Source organism: Lampetra planeri, chromosome 22 (assembly GCF_965212315.1).
Source record: "Lampetra planeri chromosome 22, kcLamPlan1.2.h2, whole genome shotgun sequence".
In the NCBI taxonomy this organism is placed as follows: domain Eukaryota; kingdom Metazoa; phylum Chordata; class Hyperoartia; order Petromyzontiformes; family Petromyzontidae; genus Lampetra; species Lampetra planeri.
This window is the reverse complement of record NC_136128.1, coordinates 6711334-6729659: the sequence shown is the minus strand read 5'-3', so window position 1 is coordinate 6729659 and position 18326 is coordinate 6711334. Positions and strand designations below refer to the sequence as shown.

The 18326-nt window shown below is 48.9% G+C and overlaps 1 protein-coding gene across 5 annotated transcripts in view; it reads left to right on the top strand.

The window, feature by feature from the left end:
* The window catches only part of LOC144724950 (phosphatidylinositol 3,4,5-trisphosphate-dependent Rac exchanger 2 protein-like), a 210747-nt gene that overhangs the window by 27735 nt on the left and 164686 nt on the right, over positions 1 to 18326 (top strand). For all 5 annotated transcript variants that reach the window (XM_078604290.1, XM_078604292.1, XM_078604291.1 and 2 more), the window contains exons 3-6: positions 4031 to 4102; positions 8054 to 8176; positions 12250 to 12354; positions 17378 to 17479. In XM_078604290.1, coding sequence (XP_078460416.1) covers positions 4031 to 4102; positions 8054 to 8176; positions 12250 to 12354; positions 17378 to 17479 — 402 coding nt within the window. The remainder of the gene's footprint in view (positions 1 to 4030; positions 4103 to 8053; positions 8177 to 12249; positions 12355 to 17377; positions 17480 to 18326) is intronic.

Genomic DNA, 18326 nt, shown 5'->3' with positions numbered 1-18326 from the left:
TTCAGCGGAACCAAGCCTCCGAATTCAGGAGGGCGGTGCTGCGGCTCACGTTTTCAGCCGAAGCCACACACACAACAAAAACTAAAATTGGTCACTCGCGATAACGATCGTCATCTCCTTTCTTGGATTTTCTGTTTGCACAAAGTCACTTTAAGATGTTTTCTTGTTCATGTTTTTGTTTTTTTGTTTGTTGCGGTTGCACCCGATTCAAGAGCCGAATGGCTCACAGGGCTATACCTAATAAATGAAACTTGAAACTTGAATCTCCCCCCCAAAAAAAAACGCTTCGGTCCCGACCCTTTGCCTTCAAAACCCAGCACGCTCTCGTGCCCGTGGCCCCCGTGACCCAGTGGAGTGCACCTCCATTGATTTACTCTTTGTCGATTGCATTTTTTGCACGAAGCAGCCGGAGGCCAACTGAGCATTAATTAGGAAATAAGTAAATTAATGAGATGTATGAAAAAAAAAATTTGCGAGAAGGCGCTTGAGCGTGTTAACATGGAAGTTAAATCGGTCGCCGTGACGCCCCGGGGTCGATGGGGGTTTATTCCAGGATAAATTGAAATGTTGAAGCAATTTTGCCGCTATACTGAATCGAGGTCCGTTCATCCGTGTTGACGGAAGCCTCGGGTTGAGGGGGGCATTTGAGGAGACTGTAGCACCCCAACATCTCTCTCTCTCTCTTGCACCATGGGGGGGGAGGGGGTGGTGGTGATGGGGACACACCATGGGGGGGTGGTGATTATTGTCAGCACGTGGATCCTTGATTCTAGCAAATGAAACATCAATTCGCCCGGACAGAGAGAGACCCCGCGTTGACGAAACGTCAGCAAGCGATGAGGTCCTGAACTCTAAAGACCTTTAAAGTGAATGTAATTAAACACACGATTGAATTAACATTTTAAATTAGCATAAGTCTTTTTTTAAAGTCACATTTACAAATTATTAGGGGGATGAGCGGTCATACAGTGGATTGAAAGTTATGATTTGTACCCGGAAAACTGAGTGATTCTCGACCATGGCTAACATCGGTGTGTAAGTGATATCTTAAATAGGTCCTGGCTACCCTTTAACCAATGGACCCTGACCAGCATGGTGAAGTATGGGCAAGCAGCCCCCCACCCCCTACGACTCACTTGGAATGGAGAGGCCTAGAGTTAACAAAGAGCTGTAACTTTCAAAAAATATTTATATCAAAACATTATTACGTGGGGAAATCGTGAACGTGTGCACTTTAAGCTCAACACAATCTAGCGGCAGCAAACCGACGCTTCGTAGGTTTTGCGCGCTTGTGCCCCAGTGTAGCTCTCCGATGTGTTTTTGGGGCAAATCCACAAATGCATCCACGGGCCCAGCATAATTTAATATTTGTATTCGTTGGTTCTTTCGGTAAAGTCACGTAGATAGAAATAATAATACAAATAAAGTGAATATTTAATAAAGTGAATATTCACTTTATTTCACTTTATTAATATTCACTTTATTTTTATTATTTTTTCTATCTACGTGACTTTACCGAAAGAACCAAAGAATATGAATTATTTGCCGTCACGAACGTCTTAAGTCAAAATGTAATATTTGTAGCGAGTGGTGGTGATTTCTAAACGTATGCTGTTTATTTGGTTATGCTGCATTGCGAGTGGTGCGTGAGCGCAAGCAACAACATTTCAACACATTTGTCAACACTGCCAAAAAGGAAACATGCGTGTGTGTGTATATATATAATCTATAATAGATGACGTTTCGGCCAATAGTCCCTCCTCTTAGCTGAGAGAAAGCAATGGCCTGAAACGCCACCTTTTAGAGATATGTTCACTTTAGGCAAAATAACTCTGTCGTGATTGTTGTTGTTGTCAGGAATCTACGCAACACGCCTTAAACAAAAACACCCCCCCCACCCGCACAAAGTGAAGGTGACGTGTATTGCGTAATATCGAAGCGCACGTGCACCCGTGTCTGTTCCTCAAGGAAATTCCGCAACCGATTGATGGATTGATGAGCGGCTCTTGGGGTTCATCGTAAATCATTGCCGTTTAGGAAGGAGGGTGGGGGGGGCCGTGTCCACGCAGCGAGCATCTCTCTCTCCCCTCCCAAGATCGTGGGTTCACGCGACGGGCAGACCAGAAAGAAGGAGAGAGTGGGGGGTGGAAGTCTAGTGCCTAAGCAGATCTTATCTATGAAGTGTGGTGTACTATATTTCACACTGCCCGCTCCAGTGGAAATAATAACTTAAGTCAGAACCTGTGGCAGACTCGGATGGTTCTGCCAGTGCTCAAAGGGTCTGTTTTCTGTCAGGGTCGGGCTTCAGGGAACATGACGAGAGGCGGTGACGTTTGTGGATAGAGACGCTGTGTTCCCTAAACTGCAGAGTAGCAAAACAAAAACAATCCTCGCTTCTACTCTTGAGAAAAACGAATGTACACTCACAAAACTACATCACCGAAACCGAAATCTCCCGAGATTCGGGGTCATGTAAGGACTATTATTCGGCAGATGTGAGCCTACATCTGCTCCGTCTATTCGCAGTTAGTACATTATACTCGAGATGTTTATTTAATGTCTGCTTTTATTACTGGAACCGTGTCGTTTGTGGGATCGTTCAAATGGGGTTTTGGCACTCCCTTTATCATCTATGGGGGGGGGAAGGGGGGGGGGAGTGGTGGTGCAGTGGTTAGCACGCTGAGCTGTGAGCCGCTGTCACCCGGGTTTGATTCCCAGCCACGGCTAACCCCGATGGTGAGTTACAGCAGGACCAGTCCTGACCTCCGTGAACCTGCACTGACCAGCGTGGTGAAGTATGGCTAAAAAAAAAAACTGCCATGATTAACGTGGCATGGAAAGGACTTCATCCAAAAGGGAAAATGAAAATGGCCTGAATGTTTTATCTTCTGAATGATAGTTATGCTAAAGGTGTAATGATTCAATCCTCCACGATGCAGGGTCATGATTTGATGAATAATCAATTCCCTTTTTAACATTGTGGTAAATTGGAGCACCTTGAGTCACTGCAGAGGTCACATTACCATGTGACATACAACCCTTACGAACAGAAAAAAACATTGATTCTTAAACACATGACTTATTGCTCGTGTAGCGAGCGGAATAATCAATATCTAATGCTTGCATCATCACACCCAAAATTAACACACATGCACCACATGTATGCACATCGATATACTGCGAGGGTAGAGCGGTGGTGCAGTGGTTAGCACAATGCGCTTTGAGCCCAGTCACCTGAGTTCGATTCCCTCTAACGGCTAACGCCAGCGGCGAGTGATAACCGAGCAGTAGGTCTTCCCTTTATCAACTCGTACTCATAAGCTTGGTGAAGTATGGTCAAAATCACCAATGACCAAAACGCATCGGATTGCCTTCATCCAGCAGTGGATTAACACACGGCTGTGATTGTCCATCTAATTGTAATGCACTATATGTATACTTGTGTCTGCTATAGGTGCTCAACAGAAAGCTGATGTGCCAATCATTGTCTGAACGCACGGTTCTGTGGTAACGGTGTTACTTTATGATGGCTAAGCATTTACACACTTTTGTCTGCATCGTTCAACGATCTTTATACGAGTCATTTTCCGTCTGTTGTCATTGCACGTGCGTGCGTGTGTGTGTCTACAATCGTGCAAGCGTGCACGCTCTGCACACCATGTGTGCAAAGGCAGAGGCCATCTGAATGCATCGACAAATGCTAACATGCGTCGCTCCGACTTTCGCTTACCCTGAAACCCTCGTCTGTGCATTACTGAAGGTGTATTAAGAAAGAAGGCCACTGAGATTTAAAAACAAAGCATTACAACAATTGCTCATGTTCATATGAAGTACTTATTACGAAGGGCAGAAGTAATGCGGGCTCTCTGTTGCTTTAAAACTGTACCCTGGGCTGTTGTGTTTGGATGAGGGTTGTTCCGGCAACTGCCGCTCCTGCCACCGCTGCTGCCGCTGCTGCTGCTGTGTGCATGGCTCGGCTCTCGCTCGCTCCACGCCGACTCCCGTCTCTGTGTCTCTGCGTCGTTGGCAGGCGTTCCTGCAGCGGATGAGGCAATGCGCGGCTGCCAAGACTGACAAGCACATCACGGACGAGACGATCGCGGTGAGTCGTTCGCGCAAGTCGAGGCGTCTGTATATCCAGCGTTGTTGTTGTTGTTGGGTCACGACCCCCGCAGTGTCAACCGCACGCTGTCTCGCACGGGGCTCGGAGCCTCTTATTATTCTTCTCCCTCCGCCTCCTCTTCGGTTCGGTTGCTGAAGAATTAGCCCAGCACGTGGAGCAGAACGTCGGACACCGCGTGGTAAAAACTCCGTGAAGCTCGTCGAGAGAGATGTTGCGGCACAACCGGCCACGGTGGCTCGGAGATGTTAACCACCTCGCCTGGTGTGCAGGAGGTCGTGGGTTCGATCCCGAGCCTGAGGCCTGTTGCGTATTTGAAGTGTGCTTGTCTCTCTCTCTTTCCCCCCGTGGTCGTGTGGATTCTTCTCCGGGTCCTCCGGTTTTTCCCCTCCACGTGTAGAATCGGCGTCATGCGCTTAGAGTATTTGACTGCCACACATTTCTACATGATGAGCCACTTCGTTGAGCTATCATTTGCGATAGTCAGGTCGTTTCGTTTCTGAAAAGGAGACACATCGCTCAGTGGGCCTTACCTGTTAAAATTATAATGTTTTTTTTAAATTAATTATCGTCGTAGTTGCCTTACACTAACAAGGCACCATCGCCAGCATGCACGTGAGCGCTGTGCATGTTAACGGTTCACCAACACCCCCCACCCCCATAATGTTCATGTTGTTCAACTGGTCATTTGAATCGTAAGCACACAAGAACCTTTCGCCGACTTATTTTCTGCCACGAAGTTTAATTCTGCGCTTTAGCTACACTTGAACCTGTTGGCTGTGAGTTTTTACATTATTGATCGATTGACCTGCCCTTAGATTATCCTGTGCTTACTTTGCACAACTCACAAACAATTGATTCCAACGCACACGATTCATTGCACGTATCATGGCAGCGAAACTCGATTTTCAATTGTTGAGCGGGTGCATTGTTAATTTTCCCAATTTACCCCACCGCCCCAATCACCGGTTCCGCCATCGACTATCATCACCGTCCACCAAGACGACCGTTATCACCGTCCATCACCACCCAGAGATCACCATACAGTCATCCTTCAGCTATTATCCACTATCCAAATATCATATGTTGGAATTCTTAAAAGCAATACGTACATTTTATAGGGGATGGGGTGGGTGGGGGGAACGGGGTTTTAGGTGTGATTTTTAAGAGTCTAAGGAGAACCCCTTGTACGCGTGAAAATATTTTCACATGTAATTTCACCGCAGTCATTTATCTCGCAGCAGTCCACCGCGGTACACATGAAGTGCATACGATGGTTAATTAAACATATCGCATGCACTGCAGTATTATGCATTGGCCAAGCATCACAATGCCCTAACCTCCTGTGGCTTTTCTAGATAAATACATTTCGCTGTCATTTCTAATATATTATATACATATCAGAAGCGGTTTATTGGTTAGCGCTCTGGACTTGCAAGCCAGAGGGATTGCCAGTTCCTCACGGCAAGATGAAACAAAGGTGCAGGATTCTTCAATCCCCCACAACCACCACCACCTCTGTCCGTCCAGCAGTTTAAACCTGTTCACCACAGTTAGTGGGGTACCCCAGCTGGCGAGATGTTATCTGCCTCGCCTGGTATGCAGGAGCTCGTGGGTTCGATCTCGACCCTGACGCCTGCTGCTGTATATTTTGAGTTTGCGTGCCTCTCTCTCTCCCCGTGGTCACGTGGATTTTTCTCTGGGTCCTCCGGTTTTCCCCTCCACGTTTAGAATCAATTCCGAGGTGTGTAAGCAATTCCATTATAATGATAGAAAAATGCCTTTCTAAATGTGCCACTTCGTCCAGCTATCATTTGTGGTCAGGTCGCTTCTGAAAAAAAATAAACTTTTTAGCTCAGTGGGCCTTACCTGGTAAAATAAATGTAGTTTAGTGTCATAGTTTAGCTTTAGTTTAATCGATAGACTGGATTCATGTGGTGGGGTAAAGTGTGGATCTTCTAAGGCCTCTGGCCAGCGTGGCAGCGTAGGCCCAATGCTCACTGGAGGGGCTCGCTAGAGCTCATCCGCCAGCAGTGGCATGAGCAAGCAATTGCAGGGCTGCACTTTTACCCTTCCGTTGAATGCCTATCACTGCGACGCATGTTTTTGCTCCGTCTTAATGGTCACGGTACGTTTATCACAGTGTACATTAATCATGTTGCACTAATCCATTCCGATGCGTGAAAGCGACGCCTTCATAATGTGCTTAAATCTGACTCGGTTTTCACACTTTTTTAAATGCTCATTCGCACGCGCGCAGGCAGACATGCACGCAGCAGTGTGCTCAAATAATTGAACGGATCCTCCTTCATGCGACTAATTCCGTCCATTTAAGCAAATCTCATTAATAATGAAACATGGCATCAAATTGACTCTGCGAACGTGCCGGTAGTGCTGCCCCCCCCCCCCCCACACATGTACGCTGCTTGCTTCCCCTGGGACTGCCTTGTGCGCGATGTATTATTACGTTTATTTAATATGCTCGTTTAACGAGGAAGGCAATCGCTGAGCCTCAAGGCACTTTTGCGGGAGGGTCCAGCCAAGTTTGGGCGACGTTACTGCTGTGTTAATCCCAATTGGGTAGTTTGCGGGTACATTTTTCAGCTTTACCCGTTACATTGTATGCGTTTATGTGTTTATTTTAATTTTTTTGGCGGTTAGGAGAAAAGTGCGGAATCCGGAGGAAACCCGCGCAGAATAGGGGGGAGAACGCACAAACTCCACTCAGAAAAGGCACCCAAGTTGGGAATCGAAACCAGGCCTTTCTTGATTTGAGGCTCACGTGTTATCGCTACGCATCCCGCCGGCTGGCGGTGATTTAGAACAACGTGGTCCTGCGATCCAAAATGCTCGCTTGCCGAATTTCGAGGACATTTTTTTCCCTACATTTTCAAGTTGAGCGAACGAATGACGTTTCAAGCCTTCAGCTGTGCATTCAAGATTCTGGGTCAAACCGTTGTGTTCCATTGCATCTGCCGGATAATGGACGCCTTTTTTTTCCTTATTCATTATTGTGGTATATAGGCCAGTAGCCTTTGGGTAAGAAGGTTTATTTCTGACGTGCAATTGTGTCTTGTGTACAGCACACGCAGTGCAGAGTTTGTAAAAAAAAAAACTAATTTGGTGATGGCCACGTGACCCAGGATTGAGGACACTGGCACAGCGATGCTGAGAGAGACAGAGTTCGAATCGGGGGTTGAGTGGCCGTGATTAATAGAACTGCTTTCTCAACTGTTAGAGAGCCGATCATCTCTGTAAAAAAAAAAAAAATCTCACTTAATTTGCCTAAATTCTAGCTCCATTAGTGAGAGTTGAGCCTTGTTGTGAGTTTTTATTGAGAGAGACTGAGGGGGAGTGCGAGTGTAAGGGGCAGTGAAGGGGGGAGTGTGAATGAGAGGGAGCGTAGCTTAGTGGGAGTGTTAGTAACGGGAAGGGTGAGTGAGGGTGAGTGAGGGTGAGTGAAGAATGGCACGAGTGTGAGTTATGAGAGGTAGCAGACAGAGCGCTGCGCTACGAACATGGCGACCCGAGTTCGTTTCCCGCTCGCGGCCAACACCAGTGACGATTGTCTGAACCAGTTCTACGCCTCCCCTAGGTCGACTCAACCTTAAATGAGTACCGGGTGTGGTGTGCAAACATCGCAAACTGGGAAGACAAAGGCAGTCGGGTGTGGTGCTGGCCACTCGCCTCCACTTGCCGCAACAATCTCTTATGGCTACACGGGGCGATCTTTGTCTTGGCTTTTTGTGTGGACTAAGAGGCTGAGTGTGAGCCGTCGCGTGCATTGCCGTGTCTCTCGTGGTGAGCATGGCCGTGTCTCTCATCACACACGTGACCGTGTCTCTCATCACACACGTGACCGTGTCTCTCATCACACGCGTGGCCGTGTCTCTCATCACACGCGTGACCGTGTCTCATCACACGCGTGCGCAGGTCCTCTTCTCCAACGTGGAGGAGCTGCTGTCCGTGCACAGAGACTTCCTCTCCGCCATCGAGAAGTGCCTGCAGCCCGAGCCGCTGCCGCACCACCAACTTGGCGGCTGCTTCATCCACTTCGTACGCCACGCTTCCTGCTGCACCTCACTTCCCTCTCAAGGACTAGATTAAACTAAACTCTTTTTAAGTCACCGGAGAAAGCCCCACCGGGCTCCGTAGCTCTTTTTCGGAAGCGACCTGGCCACAAATGATCGCTCCACGAAGTGGCTTATCACCACGTGGAAATTTGCAGCAGCCAAATACTCTGAACACGTGTTTCTAAATGTGGAGATAACAACCGCAGGACCCGGAGCTAAATCCACGCGTCCACGGGGAGAACACGCAAACTACAAATATCTACGCGATTGTTGTGAGTTCAGGTGGTGGTAGCTGCTCCAGTGCCTCGTGGGTTTGCTGGTGGGGCTACCAATATGTTGAGAAGGCGGACAGAGGGCCCACGTTTGTATTCTTTGCACAAGGACCCCATGCCCAGTACGCTATGCCGCTGCCAGTGGTGAACATTCCACATTCTCGTGGCGATGACCAGTCCTGCTATAGGACAACCATTTTTTACATCTAACAAAGTGGTACTTGTTTTATGAACCCCAGAGCGATGATGAGCCAAGTCAACCCCGACGTGGGATTTGAACTCGCGATTGTCCAATTGTCAGGCTTGCACTCTGTCCACAGTGGCACATGGATGGGTTTGCGTGCTTTTATCATGTTTAGAAGGTAAAATAAATAATTATGCATTTAGAACATTTAGGAACACAAATACGTGTTGCTTCCTGCAATGTTGAACGTTCCGCTTTTAAGAGGACAAATGTCGTGGTATGTCTGCAATCGTAATGCCACGCACGATGTAACTGTTAAATGAAACGCATCACGTGCAGGGTAATGCTTGACAATACTTCCCTGGGGCCAATAAAATGAGTTCCACTTTGGGAGTGGAATTCAGCGATGGCTTCGCTACGGAGAGACTCAATGTCGGCGTGGGGAATGTGGAATTCCCACTCCGCTGCTGTCATCAGGAGATGGACACCACCTCGATGAACGTTTGCCCAGGAATTCACCGCCCAAAATTTGGAACGTTGAGGAAACTCACTTGTTTCAGGAGATTTTTTCGGCCAATGAACGATGAGTGTTTATGCTCGTGGGAGGAAACCGGAGCAGCCGGAGGAAACCCACGGGAGCGAGGGAGAAACACTCTATCCCCTGTACTGATGTAAACAGATGGCGTCAGCCTTATCCTGGGCGAGCCAGGGCGTACTGCTCATCGACTCCCGACCTAAAAGTTGCACATTTTGTCAAAATCCTTTGAGGGATTGCCAGCGCGCTCGAAGGGCTGACCACAGGAAAATCCGTCCGTGGCCTCGATGCTGGCAGTCACGTGACTGCTGCTGCTGTCAATGCCTTCTGACGTTTCATGAGCGTGACAGGACAACTTGTGCATCATCATCGTCAACCCCCAAAGCGTGCAGAACCAGGAGAGCGTGGTGGGAGATAGTTAAACAATAATCCTGACCGCCCCATTCCTCTCCCACCTCTCGATGGAGCCCACCGACTTGTGGCTTGTTGGTCTTTATTTGCAACATTGGAACAAAACGGCTTTAAATTTGGAACGGGTACCCCCCCTCCCCTCCTCCGTTTTTTTCACTTGTGAAAGTCGGTCAGCACTCTGATGGAATACATTAACATGAAACGGGAGGCAGGATGGGGGGGGGATAATTTTTTTTCGTTTTTAAAGTCAGGAATTCATGAAAACGTGAGCTTGGCTAAGAAACCCTCCGTGTGCGTGTGGCATTGAGGTGAAACCTGGGCATGAACAATAACACAAAAAATTGAAACGTTTATTGCTGCTGGGAGTTTAATTTAACGAGAAGAGGAAATGGGTGGGAGGGTGCTGCGAAGGGAGAGGTGGGTGGGGGGGTTGCGTTGCCTGTCACTCTTTAGATTTGACAGACGCAGAGCACCTGGCTTTTGCTTCCCCATGCCGATGCCACATGTGGCGCGCGCGCTGATTGGGAAACTTCTGCTAAAGAGGCGAGAGACAGAGAGAGAGCGAGAGAGTGGTTTGGGTGGTGACTGATGATGATGATGATGAGTCGAAAGAAATGTGCTCATCTCTCCTGTTTACAGTCCTGAGCCAGTGATTGAAAAATCCATATTGCTATGGCAGTCTTTTAACTCGTGACGTCACTACAAAGTGGTACTTTGTGTATTGGCCCCAAAGGAATGAAGGGCCGAGCCAACCCCTAATTGGGAATTGAACTCATGCCCTTCCGATTGCCGTGCACTCCCCTGGTCTACTGCTGCGCCACCTGGCAGACTATATACAGCGTTTACATTTTAACTTTACTCGTTTTCAGTTTCAGTTTCATTTATTTGGTAGAGCCCTGTGAGCCATTCGGCTCTTGAATCGGGTGCAACCGCAACAAACACAAACATGAATAAGAAAACATCTTAAAGTGACTGTGTGACTGTGTGCAAACAGAAAATCCAAGAAAAGACAGCAAAATATTGCAGAAAAAGCACCGTACACCAACGCTGTGTGCAAAAATCCCAGTGGGATGCAAGTCAAACAACAACAACCACAAGACAACTTAGATTAAGGCCATCAGTCTAACTCCGTACTACAACAAACAAACGTGGACAAACCAAAAAACATTTTCGAAATCACCAAAATAAAGCCATAAAAGCAATGTAACAGTGATCATAGGAACTGTGACTGAATTTTCACAATAAACGACGTCAACATGCAGTTGCTAGAGTGCCTATCTGTCTGCATGCTCTGCACTGGGCTAGTATGTAGACAGTTCAGTTCACACATCTGATACAAAAATGTCTGCAATGGTTTTTTTCCCAAAGCAGGATACACGCACACGGTTAGTTGAGGGGTTAGCGCTACGCTGCGCTACGAACCTGGCGACCCGAGTTCGATTCCCGCTCACGGCCAACACCAGTGACGATTATCTGAAACGGATCCTGAGCCTCTCCTAGGTCGACTCCGAGTCAAATGAGTACCTGGTGCGGTGGGTAAACATCGCCACTGGGGAGACAAAGGTGGCTGGACGTGGTGCTGGCCACCGACCCCCTCGTGTGCTGTGCTAGCCTTTATAGGTGCTCGCTAATAGCACTTGCCCCAACAGTATGTTCAGGCTATGCCTCCCATATATATGTGTCTTTGTTTCAAATCTGGAAGCAGTGGTGCAGTGGTTCACACATTGCAACCGGGCGACGCGGTTTGGATTCCCGCCCACGATTAACATCAGTGGCCAAATTGTATCTAAACTCGTCCTTGGCCTCCCTTATGTTTTTTTTTTTCATTAATCCACTGCCGGATGAAGGCCTCACTGTCCGTGTTGGCTATGGGATTGCTTGGCCGTACCTCGACATAGTGGTCACTGTGGGTCAGTGAAGAGGTCACTCGGACCGGGTCTGATACCGTTCACCAACGATTCCAGCTGTGAGTGGAAATAAAACGGAGGTCGCCGTTCTCATAATGCGGTGCACTCACCGCTGTGCCACCACCCTCCTTTAGGTTTACTCGGCCAGAAATCCGTAGCCATTGCTGCGGTGTGTAACCTTCAGCACCGGCGAAACATTGGCGATGAGGCGTGGTGCTGGCCACACCACAGCTTCGTGCGCCGTGCCAAGCGTACGTGTCGCCCACTAGACTGCACTTGCCCTTAAGGCAGAGGTCGCAACCGGGTACCCGATACCCGTACCCTACCCGATACCCAGCTACCCGTACCCGGCCGGGTACGTGTACCCATTTGCGACCCTGGTGCGGCCGGGTACAGGTACGGGTAGACCGTGAGTCACTGGTGAGTAACCGTTTGTCACTCATTTCCCAACGTCTTCTCTCTTCTCACAATTCAAGTTCCTAGAATCAACCCACCCGCGCCTGCAACATGGCTTCATCCCAGAGGTCGCAATCAGGTACCCGATACCCGTACCCTACCCGTACCCGGCCGGGTACGGGTACAGGTACCCGTTTGCGACCCTGGTGCGGCCGGGTACGGGTAAGGAATCAAAACCCGTTTGCTACCTCTGCCTTAAGACCTTTACGGCTGAGTGGGGGATCTTTGTCCGTTCTGCGTGAAGCGCATTTTGGTGTGAGCCCTCAACTGACATTGTTCCTCCTCGTGCAGAAAGAGAAGTTCCGCATCTATGAGGAGTACTGCAGCAACCACGAGAAGGCCCTGCGTCTCTACCTGGAGCTCAACAAGATTGCGTCCGTGCGAGCATTTTTCGTGGTGAGGGAGATCGAGCGCGTGCGTTTCTTTTCTGGGCGCGGTTGATGTCGATGTAGAGCAACAACTGATTTTTTTTATTGAGGTAGCTGAGCCAGATCATTTTGCGTCCGGAGTAGCAGACGGTGTCGCTGTGATGACTTTCGGGCGTTGAGTCGTTAAACGTTACGAGGTTCTGTTCTGGGTGGTGACCAGAGTCGCAGCACACTGCCGAAGAGTTTTTTGCGAAAGAGCGAAGCCAGCGATCTTCTGCGTCCGGTCTTTCGCAAGGTGTTTGTGACTTCTTGCGAACCCCATTTGGCTTTCCAAACAACATCATCATCATCATCAGGGTTGAAGTTGCATCGTTGAAGGTGAATGTGCGTGGGTCCAAATCGTCTTGCGCAACTTCAAGCGGTTTGTGAGCGACATAATTGAGATCATCGAGTGAGTGCTTGCGGAAAGCGAGGGCGAGTAATTGATAGAGAGAGAGAGAGAGCGAGGGTGAGAGCGATTGAGCAAAGGAGAGAGTGAGTCAAATCCCAGCTGTGAGTCTCGTTGTATTTGTGGCTGCCCAGTCCCCAGCCCAATCTCTCGGTTCATGGTGCACATGCGGTCACTCGTTTTGGTTTCCCCCCAGGTGTTGTGCATTTAAAAAAAACACGCCGGCTTCCATGAGCTGTGCGCGCGTGGGGAGCGGTGGGGAGCGGTGGCACAGTGCTTAGCGCACTGCCCTTTGAACCCGGCAACTCGAGTTCGATCCCCACTCACGGCCAACACCGGTGGGGATTTTCCAAATGGTGATCTCCTCCAGGTCGACTCGGTCTAAAATGAGTACCTGGTGCGATGTGTGAACATCGCTACTGGGGAGACAAAGGCGGTCTCCCACCCCCTCGTGTGCCGTGCCGGCCTTTATAGGCTGCTCGCCAACAACACTTTCCCCAAAAGTCTGTTAAAGACTATTAGGGGGGGGGGGGGGGGGTCTGTCTTTGTTGTGTTCATGTATAACTGACTGCGACATCTCGGTCTCAGCTGGTCGTCTCGGTCATTCGACTCAAAGCACCTGGGTCTGCTCCGTGACCTCCGGCCAAGCGAGCCTTAGCCATCAAAGTGCACCTAGCCTGGCACAAGCGAAGTGATGAAGTCAACGTCGCTTGTCGGTAAATGGACGCTGTTGTTGTCATCGTTTTTGTTTACGAGCGTTTACTGTTGGCGCAGGTCATTTTGTCGAAAAGGAATTATCTACGATACGTAGTGCTGGCCGCACCACCTTCTTCTGTGCCATCCCGGCCTTGCTAGTTGCTCACTCACATCCCTTGTAGCGACAAGAATACAGTCCCGGGTTATATGGGAGATATTTCTAGATTTGAAGCTTTCCTGACTGCAAGGATTCATATTCTTAAAACTAAAATTAATAAAAGTAAAATATTTATTTTATTTTAATTTTATTAATTTTAATTTTTTTACCTGCGTGACTTACGTGACTTTAAATTAAAATTAATAAAAGGAAAATAAAATTAAAATTGTATTTTACTTTTATTAATTTTAATTTTTTACCTACGTGACTTTACCCAAAAAAAACCTAAGAATATGGGAGATATTTGTCTGTTTTTTTTTATCTTTACCAAGTGACGTATGAACACGACTGATACTTGTGTAAATGCTCTGGCTTGAATTTTCACGGGGACAGGCTCCAGAGCGACGCAGTCCTCGACGTGTGCATGCGGATTTCCCCGGGCGTGCGCACGCAGCTGCGTGCGTGGGCACGCAGTGCGGGCACGCCGAGGGGCTGCGGGAGGAAGTTGACTAATTTAGGTTAAAAAACGGCGATGCAGAGGGGAAAAAGGCGCACACAAAAGCGGCCGATGTAATTTCTGCAGAGGGGGAGGGAAGTTGTTTTCAAACGTCGGGGGCGGGGGGAGGAGGTGGTGACGACGATGCCGCCGGCTGTGCGGGGAGTTGGAAGGGCGTCCGTGGTGGTGGTGGTGGTGGTGCGGGTGGTGACGGCACGCGTGCCCGCTCGGGTGACGGAGCTCTCGGCGGTGGTGTCGAGAGGAAGTCGCCGAGGTCGAGCCGGTCGCAATTGGCTGCCGAGCCCTTTAAAAGTCTCGCTGTTAAGCCGAGATAAATTTTATCGATCAAAACACAACGCGGACAAGAAAGACATTTACGAATACGGCTCAGTCGATTATTTTAATTTCATTTGCCAACGACCGGCGTTCGTTTTTGTTGGCCTCGCTTGCTTTATGACGGGATATACCGCTTTCCCTAGATTATAACATCCATTGACACACCCTAGCACCCACCAGTGACCAAAATAACTTTATCTACACCGGGCAAAAGTTTTGGGTGCATCTTGCTTTCCAGAGTGTCTGATTATCCAGAGAATACGGTACGAATAACGTCTCTTGCATTGCAATCCGTCGGTTATTGACCCTGGCAGGGCCTTGATTTCCACATCGTTGCTGCATTACCAACAGCAATATAACACCTCCGATTAGCAACGGCTGGCTGCGTACGGTACGAAAGAAGTTCAACGTGCACGCGTACAAGCCAAGCCGAGGCAGCCCTAGACGCTTCCGATTATCTCGGTTGGCGGAGGAAGCGAAGATATGGGCATTTGGGGTTTAGGGCTGTGGGCGTCTGTCCCATGACTGGACCGGCGATGGTCAGCTGGTTGACCTGTAGTGTCGCTGCTTTTGGGATGTGGGTCGGAACCCCACTTTTATCCGGCACTGCAGCAGCAGTGCCAGCTTCCCTTGGTGTTGGTGACGCACACTCGCATTTCCATCAATCTCTCTCAATGCGTTGGCTCTGATGTTAATGAAATGTAATTGCATAATGCTAGCGGTCAGAGTTTAAATGCAATTTTTGCTCCATGAGCTTTGGCGCGGTGGTGATGATTGGTGGTAGTCCTGAGGAGCTATGGGTAGAAATTCCACATTCCCATGGTGGGGCCAGTCCTTCCATTGGAGACAAGTAATAATGTTACTTCTGTAAATTATTGGTATTTTTTTTGCATTCATTAAAAAAAGGTACAAAAACAAACATCTCCCGTATACACTATGAGACCTCCTTTACCAGTGGCAAAATATAGAAATAGGTTTTTACCCTTTCAACTGGTACAAAAACTGACACCTTTATACAAGGCATCATATGTTTGCAATAACCACAACACAAGCAGTCAAAATGCAAACAAAAAGAAACAACTCTGATAATGATATGCACTTTCCTTGAAGTTGATTGGTCCACAACCGAGACAGCTTTTCTTAGAGCCTAGTCTCCATTGGTGTTGGACCAGATGACGCCAAAAGGCGCACAACTCAGCATTAGTGTACATGCTTACCCCGAGCTCTCAATACTCTGATAGTGCGCTGTTTTTGAGTTGTACGCCTTTTGGCGTCATCTGGTCCAACACCAATGGAGACTAGGCTCTAAGAAAAGCGGTCTCGGGTGTGGACCAATCAACTTCAAGGACAGTGCATATCATTATCATTATCAGAGTTGTTTCTTTATTTAGCATTTTGACTGCTTGTGTTGTGGTTATTGCATATGATGCCTTGTATAAAGGTGTCAGTTTTTGTACCAGTTGGAAGGGTAAAAACCTATTACTACATCTCCCGTATAGCCTTTAACATATAACGTAGGATAAATTGCTGATATGGAGCACCTATGAAGGCAGAGGTGGCCAGCACCACGCCCGGGGCCGCCTTTGTCTCCCCAGTGGCGTTGTTTACACACCTCGCCATCTACTCATTTGAGGCCGAGTCGACCTAGGGGAGGCCCAGGACCGAACTTGGGTTCGTAGTGCAGCGCGCTAACTGATGCACTACCGCTCAACTCCGACGTAAACAACAACAAAAAACCTAAACCACTCCACCAGAAACAGCAGGTTTGTAGAATGTATAACTGAAGTTGCTCCGTTTCATTCTGAAACTTCCTCTGAAGTCGCATCGTTATTGCGAGTTGTCATCACGGTACGATGCTTGTGGAAGTGTAAGGAGTGTACGTTGGAGGTTGGTAGTTGACCGTGTACAAGTCTAATTAGGAAGAGACGAGTGAAGGCACGGTGCTTTAGTAACGACAGAATTGGCCATGGCGATCTCTTGCAATGCAACGATAATGGGTGAGGCCGCATGAAAATACAGCCTATGTCTGATCTATTGTCCCATTTCCTGAGCCAAAATTGTTTACAGAGCAGCGGTGTGTGGGACCTTTTCTCTTACTTGGGGGCCAACATTTTTACGAGCGCGGTGAATAATGTGCGTGATGTCCGCAGGGTAATGCACCTTTTAAATCTCGATTGAAAACTCCTCTCTTTCGAACCGCTCTTTCTGGTTTTGGTTTGTCTTCCTTCTCCCCCACACCTACGATTAGGGGCCGTCCATAAATGACGTCACGCACCTGGGTAGGTGGGGGGGTCAGACATTTGTGACGATGTGTGACGAGGGGGGGGGGGTTTGAGAAACTTGACGTCACATCAAAATGCGCAACTTTAAATAAATATAGACAACACGTTCTACTTACTTAAATATACGTTTTAATAAATGTTTTCTCCTACAACATCAGATTGCAGCTCCACATTAAATACGCACTACAATGACAATAGTTTAAAGCGATTTGAAGCATGTGTTTTTTTGGGGGGTGGGCAGAGCTTTGTGACGTCATATTTGAGGGGGGGGGGTCTGCCTTTTTGTAAACGCCGTGTGACGAGGGGGGGGGGGGTCAAAAATCGTCCAAAATCGCGTGACGTCATTTATGGACGGCCCCTTATCATGATTGGCTACGTACGGTGCGACAGGAGTTCAGCACACACACACACAGAGTGTAAACAGTATAAAGAAGCGCGCTAAACTTCGACTCGCCGTGCTGTTGCCAGGTTGAAAGTATCCCCCACGAGGACCTGATCAGCGCAGATCAGGTGAACCCAGTGGACACATACATCGTTTGCCGGCCATCTCAAGCAGTAGGCCTCACGTGTGGCCTTCGACTGGCGTGCGTCCGTGACTTGACCGGCGTCGTCCATCGTTGTCCTTAACGCTTTCAGGGGTGCATGCTGCTGGGAGGCAGACGGGACAATGACATCCCCCTGCAGGGATACCTACTCTCGCCCATACAGAGGATCTGCAAGTACCCGCTCCTTCTCAAGGTACGTCCGCTGCTGTCACTTTGCGAGGGTTCACGCTGATGGGGCCCATCTTGTTGCTTCTCGGCCTCGAATCGATTCGCCCACCGCCACCCGCCCCGTCGGTCAATTCGGGCACAAGCGTCGAGGATCTTTTTTCCCGTCTTGTTTTGATGGCCTGCTCGTGGTGGTGTTCCGTCTCGGTCGTTGCATTCGCCTGAGGGGGTTGCCTGCGCAGGTGCTTGGCATCGCTCAACAACAACGGAAATCCATTGCTACAAGCACAACCTGAATGCACGTGCTGTGAGGAGCAGGAGAGGTGGGGGACACAGCGGCAATTGCACTGTCCTCTGTGAACCCAACGATCCGAGTTTGATTCCCTGCCATGGCTCGCATCAGTGTTGGGAGGAGGGGGGGGGGGGTGACATCTGAAACGGTGCTGGATCTCCCCTCCGTTCACCCAGGAACACTGACCAGCGTGAAGCATGGTCACATAGTCCCCATGACGAACAAGGATGAGGTCTTCGTCCGAGCAGTGGATTGACAAAAGTCCGTAAAGTGTTCTAACTGGTTAACGTGAGGGTAGCAGCAGAGGTCGCAACCGGGTACCTGATACCCGTACACCCTACCCGATACCCGGCTACCCGTACCCGGCCGGGTACGGGTACCCGTTTGCGACCCTGGTGCGGCCGTGAGTCACTGGTGAGTCACCGTTTGTCACTCATTTCCAAACGTCTTGTCTCTTCTCACAATTCAAGTTCCTAGAATCAACCCACCCGCGCCTGCAACATGGCTTCATCCCAGAGGTCGCAATCAGGTACCCGATACCGGTACCCGGCCGGGTACGGGTAGGGTAAGGGTACGGCCGGGT